General features: G+C 41.4%; 1 protein-coding gene across 2 annotated transcripts in view; it reads left to right on the top strand.

Moving 5' to 3' along the window:
* Positions 1 to 19,406, top strand: part of KCNMB2 (potassium calcium-activated channel subfamily M regulatory beta subunit 2) — a 284,223-nt gene that overhangs the window by 33,804 nt on the left and 231,013 nt on the right. The window contains exon 1 of one of the 2 annotated variants that reach the window (XM_035276101.3): positions 7,503 to 7,550. The exons of the other annotated variant lie outside the window; for it this stretch is intronic. Coding sequence (XP_035131992.1) covers positions 7,531 to 7,550 — 20 coding nt within the window. The 5' untranslated portion in view covers positions 7,503 to 7,530. Of the gene's footprint in view, positions 1 to 7,502; positions 7,551 to 19,406 lie in introns of those variants that run through there. 2 annotated transcript variants of the gene reach the window in all.

The following is a 19,406-nucleotide window of genomic DNA, read 5'->3' on the forward strand; positions in this document are numbered from 1 at the left end:
CTTTCCCTGGCTCTATTTGTCAAAAGTGTTTCATTGTTGTGGTGGTGATTTTAACACAAGTGACTCCATTTTGAAATGGACAACTTCCACACTTGACCTTTTGAAAATATTTGGTGAATAAATAAAATAGGAGGAATATTTGTTAAGTAAGGCAAACTCTGTAAATCTGCCTTTTCCTTATCAATATAATTTTTTTTCTGTTTCACTTCTTTTTAAATTTTTTAAAATTTATTTTTACTTTAAATTCTGGTATACATGTGCAGAACGTGCAGGTGTGTTACCTAGGTACACATGTGCCATGGTGGTTTGCTACACCTATCAACCCATCATCTGGGTTTTAAGCCCTGCATGCATTAAGTATCTGTCCTAATGCTCTCCCTCCCCTAGCCTCCACCCGCTGACAGGCCCCAGTGTGTGATGTTCCCTCCCTGTGTCCATGTGTTCTCATTGTTCAACTCCCACTTATGAGTGAGAACATGCGGTGTTTGGTTCTGTTCTTGTGTTAGTTTGCTGAGAATGATGGTTTCCAGCTTAATTCATGTCCCTTGCAGGGACTATCCTTTTTTATGGCTGCATAGTATTCCATGGTGTAGATGTGCCACATTTTCTTTATCCAGTCTATCACTGATGGGCATTCGGGTTGGTTCCAAGTCTTTGCAATTGTAAATAGTGCTGCGATGAACATACATGTGCATGTTTCATTATTTGTTTCTTACTTGGTAAATTACCGCACAAGTGTAAGAATTTATTTTTTTAATTTAAAATTCTGCCATTCTGAATGTTCAAATGTTACACAATCATTTCTCCAAGCAAATGGAAACATTTTCAGGGCTAGCTGTATAGCTCATACAAAGGAAGGGTGGTTGGTCAGTGAACATTGTTTTGTGTGAGTGAGTATAACGATTTAGTATAGAGAGAAGAGACTTTCTGGCAGAATCATACCACTTGCTCATTTAACTGGCTCAACAAAGCTATACAATTATATTCATACATAGAATGCATGATGACCCATTTAATAGAGTGCTAAGGAAACAGAAAATCACCGATTTTCTCAAAGAAGGATCATTCAAAGAAAAAATGCTATCTTGTCTGTTTTCTTCTCTATGCTACTCTCAACTAATACTGATGATGAAAGATTATCAAGGATCCCAAACATATGACCTTAGAATATAACAATATAGTTGCTTAGAGCCTGATACCTAGTAGTAATAACAGGGGAAATGTATTAATCTTCTGCAAAATTCCAGTGCGATCTCCACTACCTTTGAGGAACCTGTAATTTTGTGCATTTTGGTTGCAGATTTGCTTCTCTCCACTTTATTTCTGCATCTTTGAAAATAAAACAGCAAGATAAAACAAAGGGCAATTCTAGCATCTTTGAGCACATGTGGAACCTATGGATAATGACATTACTCACCCAGACTCAGTCCTCAGAACACCGCTTGCATAGGAAGAAAAGCAATCACCAAATACAAATAGCCTCATCAAGACACACTACAGGAAACTATGACTTGAAGAAATAAACACCTAACCAAATGCTTGGAATAACTCAAATAAGTGAATCTGAAACTGTTTACTAATTTTGTAACTGGACACGTTTTAAGCAGGTTTTTTTATTTATTTACAAATTCATACTGTAAATATTATAATAGGCTCTCCAGAACCTATTATGGACAAAATGTAAAAATGTAAATACATTTGAGGAAGAAATATGTACATTTTTTTTTTTTTGAGACAGAGTCTTGCTCTGTTGCCCTGGTTGGAGGACAGTGGCACAATCCCGGCTTACTGCAATCTCTGCCTCTCAGGTTCCAGAGATTCTCTTGCCTCAGCCTCTCAAGTAGCTGGGATTACAGGAACCCACCACCGTGCCCAGCTAATTTTTGTATTTGTAGTAGACACAATGTTTCACCATGTTGACCAAGCTAGTCTTGAACTCCTGACCTCAGGTGATCTGCCTGCCTTGGCATCCCAAAGTGCTGGCATTACAGGTGTGGGCCACCACACTCGGCCAGAAGTTTTCTAAGTAACAACTCCCAAAGTTTATGACTTAAGGTCTAATTCAGTGGTATAATATTAATAGGAGCAACCATAGTTTGTGGAATTGTTCCACACTCAGTCTTAAAACCAGTTCAGTATTTTACCAAATATTTTATTTGGCTGTGTACAGTGGTAGCTCATACCTATAATCCCAGCAATTTGAGAAACCAAGGCAGGAGGGTTGCTTGAGCTCAGGAGCTCGAGACCAACCTGGGTAACATGGGAAGACCTTGTCTCTACAAAACATTAAAAAAAAAAAAAAACTAGCCAGGCCTGTGATGCATGCCCCAACTCAGCAGCTTAGGAGGCTGAGGTGGGAGGATTGTTTGAGCCCAGGAAGTCAAGGCTACAGTGGGCTATGATTGTGCCACTGAATTCCAGCTAGGACAACAGAGTGAGACCCAGTCCCCCCACCAAAAAGGCTTTTATTTAGCAACAGTGTTGTATGCGACATGACACTAAGCACTGAGGGACAAACTGCTTTCTAGATGCTTAGTGTTTAACAAAAATGTAAAGCATTTACTCAAATAAACCCGTGATGCCTGTGAAAGGAGAGATCAACATGATTAAGAAGTGTGAGAGAGATTTCCCACCTGGAGGAAATAAAGAAACATGACAGACGGAGGTTGCCGTGGGAAGCACTCTGTGAATTATAAATTATGTTCTAATGTTAGATGATTTTTTCCAAGAATAGAGCCAAAGGTGTGGCACTCTAAATTGGACACCAAGAAGGACAGTTGAATTGGTTTCTTTAAAATAAAAGAACAGAGGTCCTCTAGGAACACAGAAACCAAGGAAACACGCCTCCCGCCACAGACAAGGAGACGCTGGGTAGCGCCAGTTCCCCTGGAGGAAACAGGGAAGCAGGAGCCTGTTTGGAGATCAGGCTGCACTGAGCTCCCAGGCAGGGCGGCTTGTGCCCTTTCACACTTGACTCCACCATTTCAACCTGGCTCCTCACAGGACGTCTCCTCCTCACACCACAGAACTAAGTGAGCTTTATTCCTTCCAGGCGGACCTTTACTCATTAAGTTTTTCTTCATATTCAACTTGTCTCTATCCCTGTTGGACTCGGATTACATCTTAGAACTGCTTTCTACCCATGTTTACTTCCATAGCCAGCATGTAATGTTGATTCTCTCTATGGCTCTTGCTTCAAATTCCTAAGGGAGGGAATCTGCCTGGTTGGCCTCCTTTTTCTATTCCAGTCTGTGTCACACATCCCTGTCCAATGTAAGAATTGGCTGCCCTTGGTCAAGTGCCGAACTGTTGCCCAGTCAGCTTTGATCAGGGCGGAAAGGCTGTATAGTTCAAGGCATGGCCATTTAGATTTTATATTTCATTCACACACCTGTCGCTTATGCTCTGGATAATACCATGTACACAATTTAAAAAAAACTAAATCTGGGCTGGGCATGGTGGTTCATGCCTGTAATCCCAGCACTTTGGGAGGCCAAGGTGGATCACTTGAGGTCAGGAGTTCGAGACCAGCCTGGTCAACATGTTGAAACGCCGTCTCTACTAAAAATACAAAAACTAGCCAGGCATGGTGGTGCATGCTCGTAATCGGCTACTCAGGAGGCTGAGGCAGGAGAATCACTTGAACCCAGGAGATGGAGGTTGCAGTGAGCCAAGATCGCACCACTGCACTCAAGCCTGGGCAACAGGGCGAGACTTTATCTCAAAATAAATAAACAAATAAATAACTAAAAATAAAAAATCTGTATCTTTGTGATGCTTCTAGCTAGAAGAGGCAATAATAAAAGAAAATAAACAAGATAAATTCAACTGTGATAAATGCTACAGAAATATTAAAATATCTAACAAGAAGGGTAGCGAGGAGAGAGATGAGACACAGGTTTGGGTTGGGTCGTTACAGACTCAGTGAGTAGAGGAGCCAGCAGGCTGAGCTGGGTACCGGGGTAGGGTTGATGTCACATCACCACAAGTAAAACGTACCAAGGCTGCCAAGTTGTCATTCTAACTGTCCTCCCAACCAGTGTTCATATTAGCATACCAAGGTTAAAATATGCACACTAGCAATTGTGAGCTGCGACTAACCAACTTCCAGACATATAGGAGCACAAATCCAAGAAAATAAAGATACCATCTAGTGAGAGTCGGAACTGATGGCAATTTTGCCATGATTCCTACTCCACAGGATTGACAGGATACCAATAATATGAAATAAAAGAAATAAAGGCATTCGTGAAATAAAAGACACCCAGGATGATTATTACCAGTATAAACTACAGCAGAGGGGAGGACAGTGGGGCGCAGGCAGGTGGGCATCCACCAGTCTCACTTTTTAGAAATGGGAGTAATAAAAAGTGCTTGCAGTACATACTCATGACGTGCAGTGGAGAGAATATGACCAGGCTTGAATCCGAGGGAAGAATCTCTATGTATATATATTCATGTCATCCTTGTTGGTAATACTGTGAACTCTTTAAAATCAGAATCTCTTCACTTCGCCATTTACTTAGCCTAAGTGCACTGCAATTCCACAGCTGGATCTCACAAAAGTGTGATTTTAAGTCAGAAGTTTGCCCCAGTTTTAGAGGTTATATTTTCAGTCCTGCCACCTTTCCTACAGTGTTCTAAGTGTATATAAACTCAGATAAGGAGCACAACAAATATGTTAATATTTCCTTAAGACATGTCACGTAATTAAAAGATACATGGGTTGTCTGGTTTTACAAACACAGGTGCAAATCATTCAATAGGCCACTTTTTTGAATGACCTATTCCTGCATCCATCACCAATTTTCTCTAAAAGTTAATTTACATTTAACTTTCTCTGAAGAACGGTTATTTTCTATTTCCATTGTCCATGTGTTTCTTAGGCCTTCCATAAATAGGAAGACTTTGCATATGATTTTGTTTATTTGCCTGTTTACAAGAAAAAAATGATAACGCCACTTGTGAAATAGCACAATACAGAAAAGAAGACCTGGGACTGAGTATTATTTTTACCGCTAAATAACTGCATGACTATGAGCAAATGATTTAACTTTTCTGAGACCCAGCTCCTCAATGGCAAAACTGAAGAAGCAAAGACAGAGTACATGCAAAACTTACGGCATAAAATAAGAATCCAGTGATATTAGTTCTCTTTAAAACGGGAAGAACTTTCTACATGTTCATTTGGTTATGGGAGGAAGGAAAAAGAATGTGCTTTGAGTTTAACATAATCTGTGTCTTAGGACTTCAAGCGAACAGTCTTAAAGTCTACGTTATTTACTTGATGGATGAAATGGCTACCTCAGAGTTGTTAATACATGTCAAAATGCATGTTTTAGAAATAAAAAGTTACCATAAAAATTGCTAATATGCTTATAGAATAATTGGCTGTTTAAAGTATAATCCATTTGTTATTTACATTCCACAAAGTAACGTAAGCAATTACGTTAGACTATGCTAATCATTGGTTAAATCTTATTTTCTCATTTAATTCAAAATTAAGTTACACAGATATAAAAAGGGAACCTAATAGTGGCAAGTTTCAGTCTCTTTTTGGCTGGGAATTTATCAAGAACTTTTAATCCAGTGGTTGGAGGTGACAGTCTGTAATTGTAAATAGGAACTTTGAGCTATTTATTTCAAACATGAGTGATTTACAAAAGTAACTTTCTCATTGATTGGATCTTTTACCATGATGTCCTCAAGAAGACAGAATTTAGGAGCAGAAGAGAAACTTCTTTTTCCAGCTAAAATCTCCTAGCTGTGTAATCCTGGCAAGTTACTTAACTTTTCTGAGCCTCAGAAATTTTTATTTCTAAAAGTGGGAGTAAGATCTACCTTACTCTCTTCACAGAGATGTTTTGAAGAACAAATGAGCTAATGCACATAAATGTACTCAGAAACATGAAGGTCAGAAGAGAAGGAACTGGCCAGAGTTAAAGGTTCCAGTAGCAGGCTGTTCACTGCACTCCGTGGTGTTATAACTATCTGTTCTCGTGGCCTGAAAGTGATGCGGTAGCAGGTGGAAGCGTCAGCCTGAAGTCTGTGAAGCTCCTCACTAAACTCTTCCATGGTTAAGAAAACCTGGGTTGGCATAGTTCATTTAACCAGAAATGGTGTTATTTTTGTCACGTTTTGATATGTCTGACTTCTCCAAGGGTACTGGCAAAGCAGATGTACAGAAGACAAAAGGCAGCTAGCCAAGGGGTTGTCCTGGCGGGCAGAGCTAACAGTCTGCTGTAAAAAAAGGTGATGAAAGGGATGGCTCATGGCATCTGGGCATGGCTTTTAGATTCCAGCCAACACACAGGCTCCAAAGCAGCTCACCGCTCACCTTAAAAACCCTGAACAAGAATGGGAATCTGGCCCAGGGCTGGCATATTAGAGGGTTCTTACATGTATAGACTAAGATAAATTAGTGAAGCTTAGTGGGAGACAGTGCTGGGTACTTTGCCACAGACAGTAGTTGTTCTGACTTTACAGGAGAGATCCTGCCCAGTCTCTTCAGTTGCCCTCTCCCTCCCTCCCTCTCCAAAAGAAAAAGTTTGTAAGAAAAATCATCCTTGGGCCGGGCACAGTGGCTCAAGCCTGTAATCCCAGCACTTTGGGAGGCTGAGGCGGGTGGATCATGAGGTAAACAGATCGAGACCATCCTGGTCACCATGTTGAAACCCCGTCTCTACTAAAAATACAAAAAATTAGCTGGGCATGGTGGCGCGTGCCTGTAATCCCAGCTACTCAGGAGGCTGAGGAGGGAGAATTGCCTGAACCCAGGAGGCAGACGTTGCGGTGAGCCGAGATCGCACCATTGCACTCCAGCCTGGGTAACAAGAGCAAAACTCCGTCTCAAAAAAAAAAACATCCCTATGTTTTGATTTTGGACTGAACAGTCAAATTTCTACTATATTAATATCAAGTAAGCAGCACCCATTTGAATTCACTCTCTTGATAGACAGGTGCGTTGATTATCCCACCTGCTATTTTATGCCAAAAGACGACAATATCCTCCCTCCACCACCCTCAAAGACAAACAGAAACCCTCTGATGCATAGCCATTGTTTAAGTATTGTATTTGTGTGCACCTGTCTAGAATGTTCTTTCTTCTAGGAAGGAATTTATCTGCCAATATTTTTGGCTTTAGCAGCAAAGCTCTTCTTGACAGACTAAGGGAAGGATCTACAGAAAAGTCATCTGATTAAAGTTTGGGTCAAATTAAAACTCTCCGGACAGGACCTTCTTTCCTTCACGTGGAATTCTGCAAACAGAAAGCAGATTATCTCTCCCAGCGAAGAGCAACTCTAGCAAAGCTTGTGGTTTTCAGACTTTGACAGAACTTGTTGAAAACAGCATCATCATAATATACTTGTCCCACATGATGCATGATGAAATTTAGGAAGGTCTGTTTTCCCCGCTCAGAGTCATTTCTTTTGTGTTCCTACAGAGCCAATCAGCCTCCTTTAAGTCCAAGTGATTATATTAACCATCCCTTTCACTAGACTAGAGGACTTCCTTTTCATCATCCATATCATGACCAGCATGCATCAAAGGTAGGGTCATTGTTTTCCACTTACTTTTGCTAGTAGAATCCCAAATTCTGATAAAAGAAATTTTTAGTGTTGGGAAGGGGAGAGAATAGAGGCTGAAAACAGATTCTATTATCAGCAATCTTATCTGGGCATTTGAATACACCCAGCCTGGGATACTTTCTGCAGCACTGGGTTCAGGGCTGAGTCTGACTTGTTTTTCTTCCAGATGAAAGGTGGGCTGACTGGGCTTGATCCAGAGACTTAGGCATCTGATCAAAGCTGCCTGAATAATTTTGCATTTTTATTAATAAAGCAATAAAATGCTCATTTTCTAGGACACCGTAGTCTCACTTAAAACATGTATAAACTGCTTTATTAGAGATTATAGCACTATTGGGAGAGAAAATAAAAGTGATCATTTATATGATAATGTGAGCTGATGATTTAGGAATGATTCATTCCCATTAATGTTTGCACACTGCCATGTAAGTTTATTAGTCAGCGCGTGTGGTAGAACCGAAAGTGAGCCTTTGAGAAAACAACCTTTAACTGAGTCTTTTTCTGCGTGTTAGAGTGGCACAGAAAACTTAGCATGATTCTGAGGTGCAGAAGCAGCCACTGCTCCCTTGCTGCTGTTCCTCTGCTGTCTCTGCTCTTTGCCTCGTTTACATGGGCTGGGGCATCTGGGATGAGCACTTGGATGTGTCAAGAGGGGTTTTTGTGGAGGGAGTTCAAATTTAGGATGGAGGATTTGACTGGATGAATTCTAAGATTCCTCTTATCTCTGGCTTTCCCTTGCCCTAAACAGGCGGTGGAAATAATTTCCAGCTGCAGACACCAGCAGAGAGCCAAATTAAAAAGGAGTTTTGTGATCTGCCATTGGACAGAAAAGAAAAAGTAATTGTGGTAACACAAATCAAACACGTCAGGAAGTCTGAAGATGAGCTTTTAGTCAGCATTGTATTTCAGCTAAAATAAATCTTATGTCTTTAAAATTTACTTTTTGAAGACAGTCTCTCATAATTTTTTTCAGAAGAAGGTAGGGACAGAGTACTTTCATTTTTCTGAGACAGAGTCGCTGTGTTGCCAGGCTGGAGTGCAGTGCAGCAGCATTGTCTCAGCTCCCTGCAACCTCCGCCTCCCAGATTCAGCAATTCTCCTGCCTCAGTCTCCCGAGCAGCTGAGATTACAGGCCTACGCCATCATGCCTGGCTAATTTTCGCATTTTTAGTAGAGACGGGATTTTACCATGGTGGCCCGGCTGGTCTCGAACTCTGGAACTCAGGTGATGCACCAGCCTTGGCCTCCCAAAGTGCTGGGATTATAGGGATGAGCCACCACAACCAGCTTAGAGGGCACTTTTCAAGAAGCAAGTCACCAAAGTTGAAAAAAACAACCTCCATTAATAAAAGAAATAGGGTTAATACAAGTTAAAATCGCATACGCTTAAAGATACTACCCTACATTTTTCTGATATGGATAAATAATAGATGATGGACAGATGGACAGACAGATAGATAGATATGACAAATACATCAGTGTTTTCTCTAAACATTCTTCTCTTTAATGTTTTTCTAACAGTCCAGGTAACATAGGACGACATCTTGGCATTACCCTCAGGAGAGGTAACAACTGCTAAAATGTCATTGAATATTTTTCTCTGTATTCACATATACATAGTGTCATAATTTAAATTTTTTGCCAATCTTTTTTTTTTTTGAGATGGAGTCTTGCTCTGATGCCCAGGTTGGAGTGCAGTAATATTATCTTAGCTCACTGCAAACTCTGCCTCCCCGGTTCAAGCAATTCTCCTGCCTCAGCCTCCTGAGTAGCTGGGATTGCAGGTATGTGCCCCCACGCCTTGCTAATTTTTGTATTTTCAGTAGAGACAGGGTTTCACCATGTTGGTCAGGCTGGTCTCGAACTCCTGGCCTCATGATCCACCCACCTCAGCCTCCCACAGTGCTGGGAACACAGGCGTGAGTCACCTTGCCCAACCAAAAATGCTGTTTTTATCTTTTGTGGTTTCATGTCAAGATTATAAAACTATTCTCCTATACCTTTTTTAGTACAATACTGTTTTGTATTTTTAGATTTTTTTAATGCACCTAGACTAAAAGGAGGATTAAATCTACCTTTTGGATATCAAGGAGGAATATACTTTTATTTTTCTCTAAATATATGTAATAAAAGTCTCTTCTTCCTTTACTAATTCAAAATGCCACATTTATGATGTGAACATAGAAACTGGGGAAGAGGGCATGATTTGAACTCTGTTCTGCTCTGTGGATCTATTTATTCCTCTTCTGAAGCTAAATGGCTCTTAACTTCTTCCGTTTTTATACTGTATTTTCCCATCTACTAGGGAACATCTTTTTAAGGTATCATCATTTATCCATTTTTACTAGATAATCCCTAATGACTTTTCCAGCAGAAACGGATTACCCCAGGCTGACCTAAGGCCTGGGAGTGTTGGGAAACAGGGTGGAAGGACGTCTAGAGTCCAAGGATATTTCTCCCCCAGTAAACAGAACTCAGGGGATTGATGATCTCTTCCAGCAATATTTTTATCAGGGGCTCTGCTGACCTACTAGGAGATAGCAAGTAACAGAGCACCTGTGCAACATCAGGCACCACGGCTGGCCATGACTTCACTGACCAGATCGACCCTGCCTTTAAGAAGCTCACAGCCTACCAGGGAGAGGCCTCATTCCAATGAGAAGATAAAAGCTCTGTCACCATTATCCGAGGTGGAAGCAAAAGAGTCCTATCAGTATAATTCATTTAAATAGTGGGAGATTTACAATTTCAGGGAACTCGAGCAGGGAGATAGTAGAAAGCAATTAACACTCTGCCTTAGGAGAGTGTGAGCAAGGCTCAAATGCAAGCTTCTTCACTGACTTCCCACCTGTGTCATGTCTATATATTCCTCTACAGAAGCTAGTTTCTCACTGTAGAAAGGTGATCTCTGTTGACATAAAGCTATTTATCAAATGTTTCTTATGTACCAGACACACACGTATAGGTGTGTGTGTAATTTTTAATATAATATTTATCTAAATATATTTACAAATATCATATGTGTGCAGTGCATGTGTAGATATCACATACTGTGCATAAATATGTATACATGTACGTGTATTCCCGACAGCACCCAGGAGGTAGCTATCATGACTTCCGTTTCATACTTGAAGACACTGAGCCCAGCTACCCAGCATCATTACACCACTTCTAAAACCTTGGGCAGTTACTACAGAACTCTAAGCCTCGGCTCCTCATGGAGAAAATAAGAGGGGCCATTCAAAGGACCATTGTGAGTAATTTATGAGATAACGAATCTGAAACATGGAGCAAGGACCTGGTGCAAAGAAAGTATTCAACAGCTAATGACTGTTCAGGTCACACAGCTATTAAGTGGTTTAGCAGAGCCTATGTGAATGAAGTCATTCTCCAAAGGCTTCAATCAAATCTAAATAATTAGTGGAGTTGCTTTTTTAAACCATCTTCTATGGCCTTAAAAAAGACTCTTTACTAAAAAGAAAGCCAAGTTTATCTAAACAGAAAATTACTTAAAACATATAATCATTATGAAATCAATGCAATGGGTTTTTACCCCAACATTCTAACAGCTCAACTTCCCCCTTCCAAGCCCTCCCAGTAGGAAAACAGCAGGTTTCCAGAGACCAAATTTCTGACAGAAACACTAGGTGCGTTGTAAAATCACCGAATTCTCTTAGCGCATTTGGTTCTGCCTGAGCTCACTTTCAAGCACCGCAGACTGCGCTAATTCAACGGGCTCTGTCTCCACACCCCACTCCCTAATTCCCAATCAGGGTGTCTCAGAAAGATCCAGCAGATCACAGGGACTCAGACTGTGGTTTTGTTTTTGTGGGGCTTTGGGGTTTTTTGTTGTTGTTTGTTTTTGAGACAAGGTCTTGCTGTTTCACCCGAGCAATCACAGTTCACCGTAGCCTCGAACTCCCAGGCTGAAGCAATCCTCCAGTCTTAGCCTCCCTGGTAGCTAGCACTACAAGTGAGTGCCACCACACCTGACAAGTTTTTTAATATTTTTGTAGAACTAGGGCCTTGCTATGTGGCCTACACTGGTCTCGAACTCCTTGACAACAGATTTATTTCAGCCTGATTTCACCCAGGGTTCCCGCACATTTGAAAAGAGAAAGTATGAAGCCATTTGGAAGGGCAGTGACCTGCCCTGGCCAAAGTTTTAAAATCTGGACCCAGAGTAATTAACCATTCAATGAATACTTGCAGGTTAATTCACTGAAGTGGCAAGTCGGTGTAAAAGTGAGATCTCAGAACTCTATTTTGCAATCCCCTGAAGAAAGTCATAACATTTTAAATCATTCGTCCTGAGCTGGGAATTTTTTAATGGCCTAATGTGTAAGGTAAGAGCAAGTCAGATCTGACTCTATAACAATACACTTAAAATTGCTGGCCCAAAATACGATAGTGAGAGGTAAGGTTTGGTGTAAGACTAAAATGTGATTCCATCGAGACTTGGGAAGGTTCAACCAGAGAAATTGCATCAAACCATTATTTATTCATCTTCTTCCTCCCATCCTTCTTCCTTCTCTCTCTCGTTTAGTGCTGGCAGGTCATAGTGACACATATTTGTTGAAAAGAAAGAAGGGAGGATGGGTATTTGCAAAAAGAGTGGGTAGAACAATTTTATCTATACATTTTTAATCCATTTTCCTCCCCTTCATATACACATTTTCCACCTAAAAACTGAACCTCACCTTAGTTGACACTGGATTTAGGAAAATAAAGAGCTTTTCAACATTTTCAAATCGCAAAATTTTTTACTCTTTGTTTTGTATTTATGACTTTAGTTTCTGCCATAATGTAACATAAAGTATAAATGCATTAACTTTTTAAAAAAAAAATTTGAGGAAAAAATCACTCATTGTCCTACCACTTGGAAATAATAATAGCTGACGTTTGTTGAGCACTTTGTACATTCCAGGTGCTCCTCCAAGAGCTGTGTGCCTTATCTTGTTTAATCCTCATCAACGCTATGAAATAGGCAGTACTGGGATCTCGTATCTAGGGTTGAAATTAATGCACAAAATAGTCAAGTAACTTGCCTTGAGCCATACAGCTTGTAGCTGGTGAAAACGCTAGGCAGACTACGAGGCGTCGCGACTGATCCTGACTATCACGCCGGCGCCCAGGCCCTGCCCACTCTACTTCTATATAAGACTTTAATCACTCTGAAGGCAGAGTTCCTGCTGGACTTCCAACACTGGAACAGGACTGGTAAACTTTTACCCACAAACATTTCCTCTTATTTGAATGAAAGAGAAAACAAGTCCACTAAGTTCATTTGTTTATTATGTCGCATGATCCATGAGCCACTAAAAGTAAAGCACAGAGTGACGGCTGGAAGCGTTTACTTCAGAATTTGGCCCAGGAAGCTTGTAAAACAAAGCGGTATAATGCGGAACGGATGCGAAACTGATATTTCATACGCCACATTTTGATAGGTCTTTATTCAAAGTAATTCTCATCCTCTCACAGTTAGTCCATAGATCCAAGGTTTCCAAGAGAAAAATCCCAAACATCCCTGGATATAATCAACACTCAACGGTTAAGATGAATAAGCATCCATTTGAGGAATCAGCATACACACGAGTCTGCCAAAAGACAGAGCTGACTTCTGGCAGCCTCGTGTGTATGAGTCTCATGTATAAGAGTTTTGCATTTCTTGTCTTTCATTGCACAGATCGCCAGGTTTTCATCACTTTTCCCTTCTTCGGGGCTCATTCCATCTCTACAGCCAAGTGCTGTACCCAGTAGAATTCAAAGCATGTGTAAATGAGCAACTGAAGGTTTCCATTTTCTCAAAAACTTTTCTCAAGCCTTCTCAGTTGGAGGTAGCACCCTGATCTCTCACTGCTTTAGAACAAACCTTCCGTAAAGAAACCCAGAGTGAAGAAAGAGGCTCTCAGCCACTGTCACATGACTATAAAGCGGCTGTACATGCCAGTGGGACCTCCGTTACCAGTGGTGTGTTTTTATAATCTGGCATCTGTACGGAGGAGTGAGAGGCAGCTTGGCCTCCAGAGAATAAGGGCTGGTCCCTGGACTCCTCAGTTGAGCTTGAAGACTCCAGCCCTTCCTGCTGTAGGCAAATTCCTTAACCTCTTAGCTCACGGTTGCCATTGTCTAAAATGAAGAGACAGAACTCCAGCAGTGCTTTCCTGTGAAGGCTGAGGCTCCGATCTAGGATATCAGGTCGGTCTGTCAGCAGGTTGAAAAAATCAGGCTCAGCTTTTTCCTACTCTCCTGGCTTCACCGGCAGCAGCTCCGCCTTTGTATTATTTTCAGGGGTTCTATATAAAACTTTGTTTGAAAAAAGGATTCTGCCACTCACTTTTTTTTGGTGAAATTACTGAATAAGATGATTCCTAGAGTCAGGCTAGCCCTATGTGAATTTTTATAACAACCCAGTTCAAGTTGGATGTTCCCATGCGAGGCCAGAAGAATACATTCCCTTCATATCTGTAGCATATATTGTTTTCCACAGGACTTTTTCTTTGCTGTTCGGGCAATATTTATGGACTGTCTGAATTATCTTAATCACACCAGCAGTTGGAAATCATGTTCAGGCTACGTAACGTGTGACCTCTCACCCTTAGCCCTCAAGCAAAGCATTCCCGAAAGACCTAGTTTGTGTTGTTTTAGACGACTAGAAAGTAAGAGTGCGGGTGGAACTCAAAGGTAACTCAGATGAGCTGCTGCCTCCCACAAGAGAGAACCACATCTGTTTTCCTAAGGCAGAGGTGCACTGAGGACAAAGCATCAGTTAATATTTATGTTTATCTCACTCTCTCTTAAGGAGTTATACATATGCGAAATTCATCAAAATCAGGCGGGCTTGATACACAAACCACTGGGAAGGGATAACTGTATTTGTAATTACTATGCTGTGTTGGCACCAGCCACCAAGGCCCTATGACGGCTGCTGTGTGCCGTGTGTTTTCCATAAGGAGATGTTCATCGAGAAGTGTGTCTGTCAACCCGAAATCTGGGCTATACGATGACCTCTTTACAGTTCGGGCAGGTCTGTGTTTTCGTGAACTGTGTGTTTGTGCCTGCTTATTCTGTTTCACAGAAGTCACTCTTACAGTGTGGCGTGTAGACCATCTACATTAGCATCACTGCCAGGAGGCGTTTTTTAAAGTGAAGGTTTCTATGGAATCAGAATCTCTGTGAAGGGCCCAATGTGTTAGCATACTCTGAGGCCATTTTCGTTTTTCATGTGACTCTTTGGCTTTAATACGGTCTCAGAAAACACTGTTTAATATTCCAAATGCTTTGGCCACTAAAGGCATAAAGTTTGACATGTCCCCCTACCCCTCAATTTCTTTATTTTTGAAATAAAGTAGGGGCAGAGGGAAGGGGCTCTGGTGTGGGGAATGGGGGTGAGGGTGACCCCCATGCCAATAACACGCCGTTCCTGAGATTTGCGTTGACTTAAGCTTGGAGGCCAGAGCAGCTTATTGCCCAGGTACCTTCAGAGCTGTTTGTTATCCATTATCCGGCACATGTTCAACTGGAGAAACAGAAACTTTTCAAATATTTATGTGCCTATTTATAATGTGTAAAATGGAAAATGATACATCTGGGAACAAGTGCCAGAAATGAAATAGGTGTCTAATAAAATAAGCAAACCAGGAAGAAGCCATGTATCACCTGACTCAGTTCCTTCTACAGGGACTAATCACATTAAATGCATCTTGAAACCCACAATTAAACGTGCCACAGAGTCTAGCCAGAGAATACTGCATCGAAAGACATGATTTGACTTCTATGAGTCCACTTTTTTTTTGGATAAGTTAAATTTTGCAAAATCATTTCAGAGTCGGTTTTGGAGCCCTTGAGACGAACTCTCCCACTACAATCTACTCTGAAAACTAACTGGTGACAAAGTGTTATTCTATCGATTTTGACCAATGCTTATTTTGTTGACCAATGGTTATTTAATGTCCACAATATGGCATATTCTACTTCCTGGAATGACTTGTCCACCCCCTGTCTCTATCTACTACCAACTCCCTGGCCTTAGATTGGGCTTTTGTGTCTCTGTCCTGTGTTACTACAATGTCCTTCCAACAGGTCATCTTCTCCTTTCAATACATCTCCGCCCTGAATCCCTAAAATGCAAGTCTGATCATGTCCGTCTTCTGCTGGAAACTCTTTATTGGCTACTGCATACCTAGTGGACAAAGTCCAACCTCTTGTACATACCAGAACATTCATTACCTGACTAAGCCTTTGTGTCTCATCATGACTGCATGAGCCCAGAGGCACTGAAACTGAGCCATACCTTTGAGGATGCTATTTTGTTCTTCCGGTATGCCCTCTTCCCTCCCTCCCTCCTTACTTACCCAAGGGTGCCTGACATGTTTGAGCAATACCAGGAAGATCACTGAGGCAAGAATAAAGTGAGTGAAGGGAAGTGTATAGGCGATCAGGTGCCCCCAGAAATGGGGCAGATCATGTAGGACCTTATGCTTTGAGTAATATGGAATGTCACTGGAAGGATTCTAGCACATAATTGGTATGATCTGTTTTTATTTCAAAGGCTCACTCTGGCTTTCATGGTAAAGATGTCTGTGAGAGTGGGAAATGTGAGAAGAGCAAAAGCAGAGAGACCAATTATGAGGGAATTACATCAACCTGAGCAAGAAATTAGTGTGGAGGCAGTGAAGACGGTGGGAAGCTGCCTGATCCTGGAGACGTGCTTTAAAACTAGAAGCAATAGTATTTGCTGGTGAATTGACGTAGAGTGTGACAGAACGAAGAAATCTGATATGACCCCCATGTTTGGGGGTCATCAAAAGAATTGGAAAATTGAAGTAGCCATTTTCTGAGATAGAATAGAAAGGGCATGTCTGCAGTGGATAGGAGCAAATTAGAAGCTCAATCTTGGAAATGTTGAACTGAAGTGCTTATTAGACACTCTAGTGACGATGCCTTGTAGACAATGGGATGTTTTAGCCTGGAATTCAAGGGGGAGGCTGCATCTAGGTGAACTAACTCAGAAGTTGTCAACATATAAGCATTATTTATAAGTGAGTGTAGATAAAAAAGAGGAATGTTAACACATAAAAAGCACTAAAAATGTGAAATGAATAAATAACACTGAGATCCCAACTTGCACAACAATACAAAAGTATCATATTAGTATCATTAGAGGGATTTCATTCTCTGCCATCTTCTCTTATGAAAAGTCTGTTTGTAATTCTCATTTCCAAGGACACACTACTATGAAGTCATTTATCGGGCTAATACGGACGTGGGCATACAATTATTTGCTTGAAAACTGAATTACTAATGTCTTATTATTCCATGCCTTGGTGGTCATATACAGTATTCGCTAAAAGAAACAAAAATCAATACATCAATATGCTGAGGCTGTCAACTGTTGGATGACAATCACTGTTAACAGAGGTATTTGGGCATGTTAAAAAGTTGTCACATCCTCATATGATGGTTAACTGTTTCCAGTGTGTTTATCATCCATTATCTCTGTTTGACTTTGAACCTCATGATGTCCAAATACCAGGCAGGTCGGTGTTATGATCCCTGATTTAAGTTTTGAGAAACAAAGGCTTTTACTTGATCTAATGAATGGGCCATCATGGTCTGAGTCCTGGCAGTCTGAGTGCCTGCTCCGCTTCTGCTCGTCAGCTTTCTGAGGAGCCTGAGGTCCTGCTCATCCTTAGCTGCTGATATGGGTTGACTGTCCCCACCCAAATCTCATCTTGTAGTTCTCATAATCCCCATGTGTCCTGGGAGGACCAGGTGAATCATGGGGGTTGGTTCCCCCATCTTGTTCTCATGACAGTGAGCTAGTGCTCACGAGATCCAGTGTTTTTACTTTTACAAGGGCTTCCCCCTTCATTGGGCATTCATTCTCCTTCCTGCTGCCATGTGAAGAAAGATGTGTTTGCTTCCCTGTCCACCATAATTGTGAGTTTCCTGAGGCCTCCCAGCCATGCAGAACTGTGAGTCAGTTAGACCCTGTTCCTTTATAGATGACCCAGTCTCAGGTAACTCTTTATTAGCAGCATGAGAATGAACTCAGACAGCTGCCATGCCAGTGCCTGGCAGGGGATGACAAGTGGCATAGGTGTTTCTTTACATTTCAAACTGAAGACTAAGAAAATAAATGCTTTTTATTGGGCACCATTCAGTAAGTCAGATGCTCTGTGTGTGGATCTGGGTTTAATCAGTAGAAACCCTCAGACAGGGAATCTTGAGCTTTCTGAAGAAGCACGGAAGGGGAGCAGAATGATGACCCCAAGAATGCATCTGGACTCCCTTGAGAGGCACCTTCCACTCAACCACCTCAGCCACTTAGCTCTCACCACCTTTAAGCTTAGATTTGTTCCCACAGATGCCAACGCCTTTTATCTTGCTCTTCAGTCTTAATCCCTCGGATGCTCTGCGTTTGTTAGCTAAGTTTCTGAAGTGCTACTCACACATCCCATGCATCCAGCTGCAGATGATCTATTTTCAACTTTAATAACCTCTCCTCAGTAAGAACACGCCATTGATTTTATCCTTTTATACACACTTGACCTTTGCTCATGTTATCTGAGCTGCACAACAATTCTACTACACAGGCATTATTTTTCTATTTTTAAACTCAGAAAGACTAAAACATTCTTTCCTATGGTCACAAAGCTACTAATAATTGGAAGAGTTGAGATATGAACTCAATGAACATATACATCCAAAGTCCAAGCTTTCTCTAACTACGCTACCACCTCCCCTCATCATGACTGGTTAATTTGCTTTTTTTTTCTGCCTTAAAAGAGTCAACACGTTTATCCATGGTCCTCTCCCATCTTGCAGCCCCACATTCCCACCACCACCACCCCAGGGATTGCCAAACCCCGTTACAATTAGTGAAGTCCAGGAATGAATGAGATATTGTTACAACCGCCTGACTGAAAGAAATGTCCATGTTTCTAAAATGCAAGAGATTCAATTTTGTACCAGACACTAAATCTGTCTCTCAAACAGGACCCATAAATCTCTCCCCAAACCAAAAGGTATAATTTATTGGATGCTTTAGAGCATCCAATTAGTGGAAAGAGAACCTCTTTCCATTAATATATCCAATCCATTGTTTGCTTCAAATTTAAGGTTGCTTTGTGGCATATGGAAAGAAGAGGGTGGGTGGAGTTTCCATCTGAGATTCAGCCTTCACTGGTGTACCTGCTGTTCTTCCACACAGATGCCACGCACGCTGAGGAGATTCCTCAAAGGACGGGGTTAGTAATGCACAGCCTCAAGCTACCTGGCTTAAACAGGCATCATGGGGAGAAATTTAACTCACACAATGACATTCTTATGCCTCTTTTCGATAATGGGTTTTTATCACATCATAAAGGAGCTCCGCAGGCAGTTGACAATCATTGCCTTGCTAACGAGTTATGATTGTGGGGCACTCTGGAATGCGATGTTGACACACAATGGTACAAAGACACACAATGTACAGCTCAGTACCCATTTGTTAATGTCTAAAGTTTATCTCGGATATCATCATTGTGAAGAAGAACGTGACCATAGGACGCAGCCACTGGGAAAGTAAAGCTCACTTGTAAGAGTGCAGGCAGTTGAAAGCCACTGGTCTCTCCCTAGCTTAATTCCTCATGAAAGGTGCACAACACTGAGTTTGCACAGCTAGGCCCATAGAATAATCAAAGAGAAGGTTTCACTTGGGATAAGACTGGCATACCAAGCATGAGTGGGAACGAAGTCACATTGTCATTTCCATTTACTGCCGCAGTGACACAACAAACACAGCACTCACCGCGAACTGCATTGAGACTCCTG

This window comes from Callithrix jacchus, chromosome 15 (assembly GCF_049354715.1).
Source record: "Callithrix jacchus isolate 240 chromosome 15, calJac240_pri, whole genome shotgun sequence".
Classification (NCBI taxonomy): domain Eukaryota; kingdom Metazoa; phylum Chordata; class Mammalia; order Primates; family Cebidae; genus Callithrix; species Callithrix jacchus.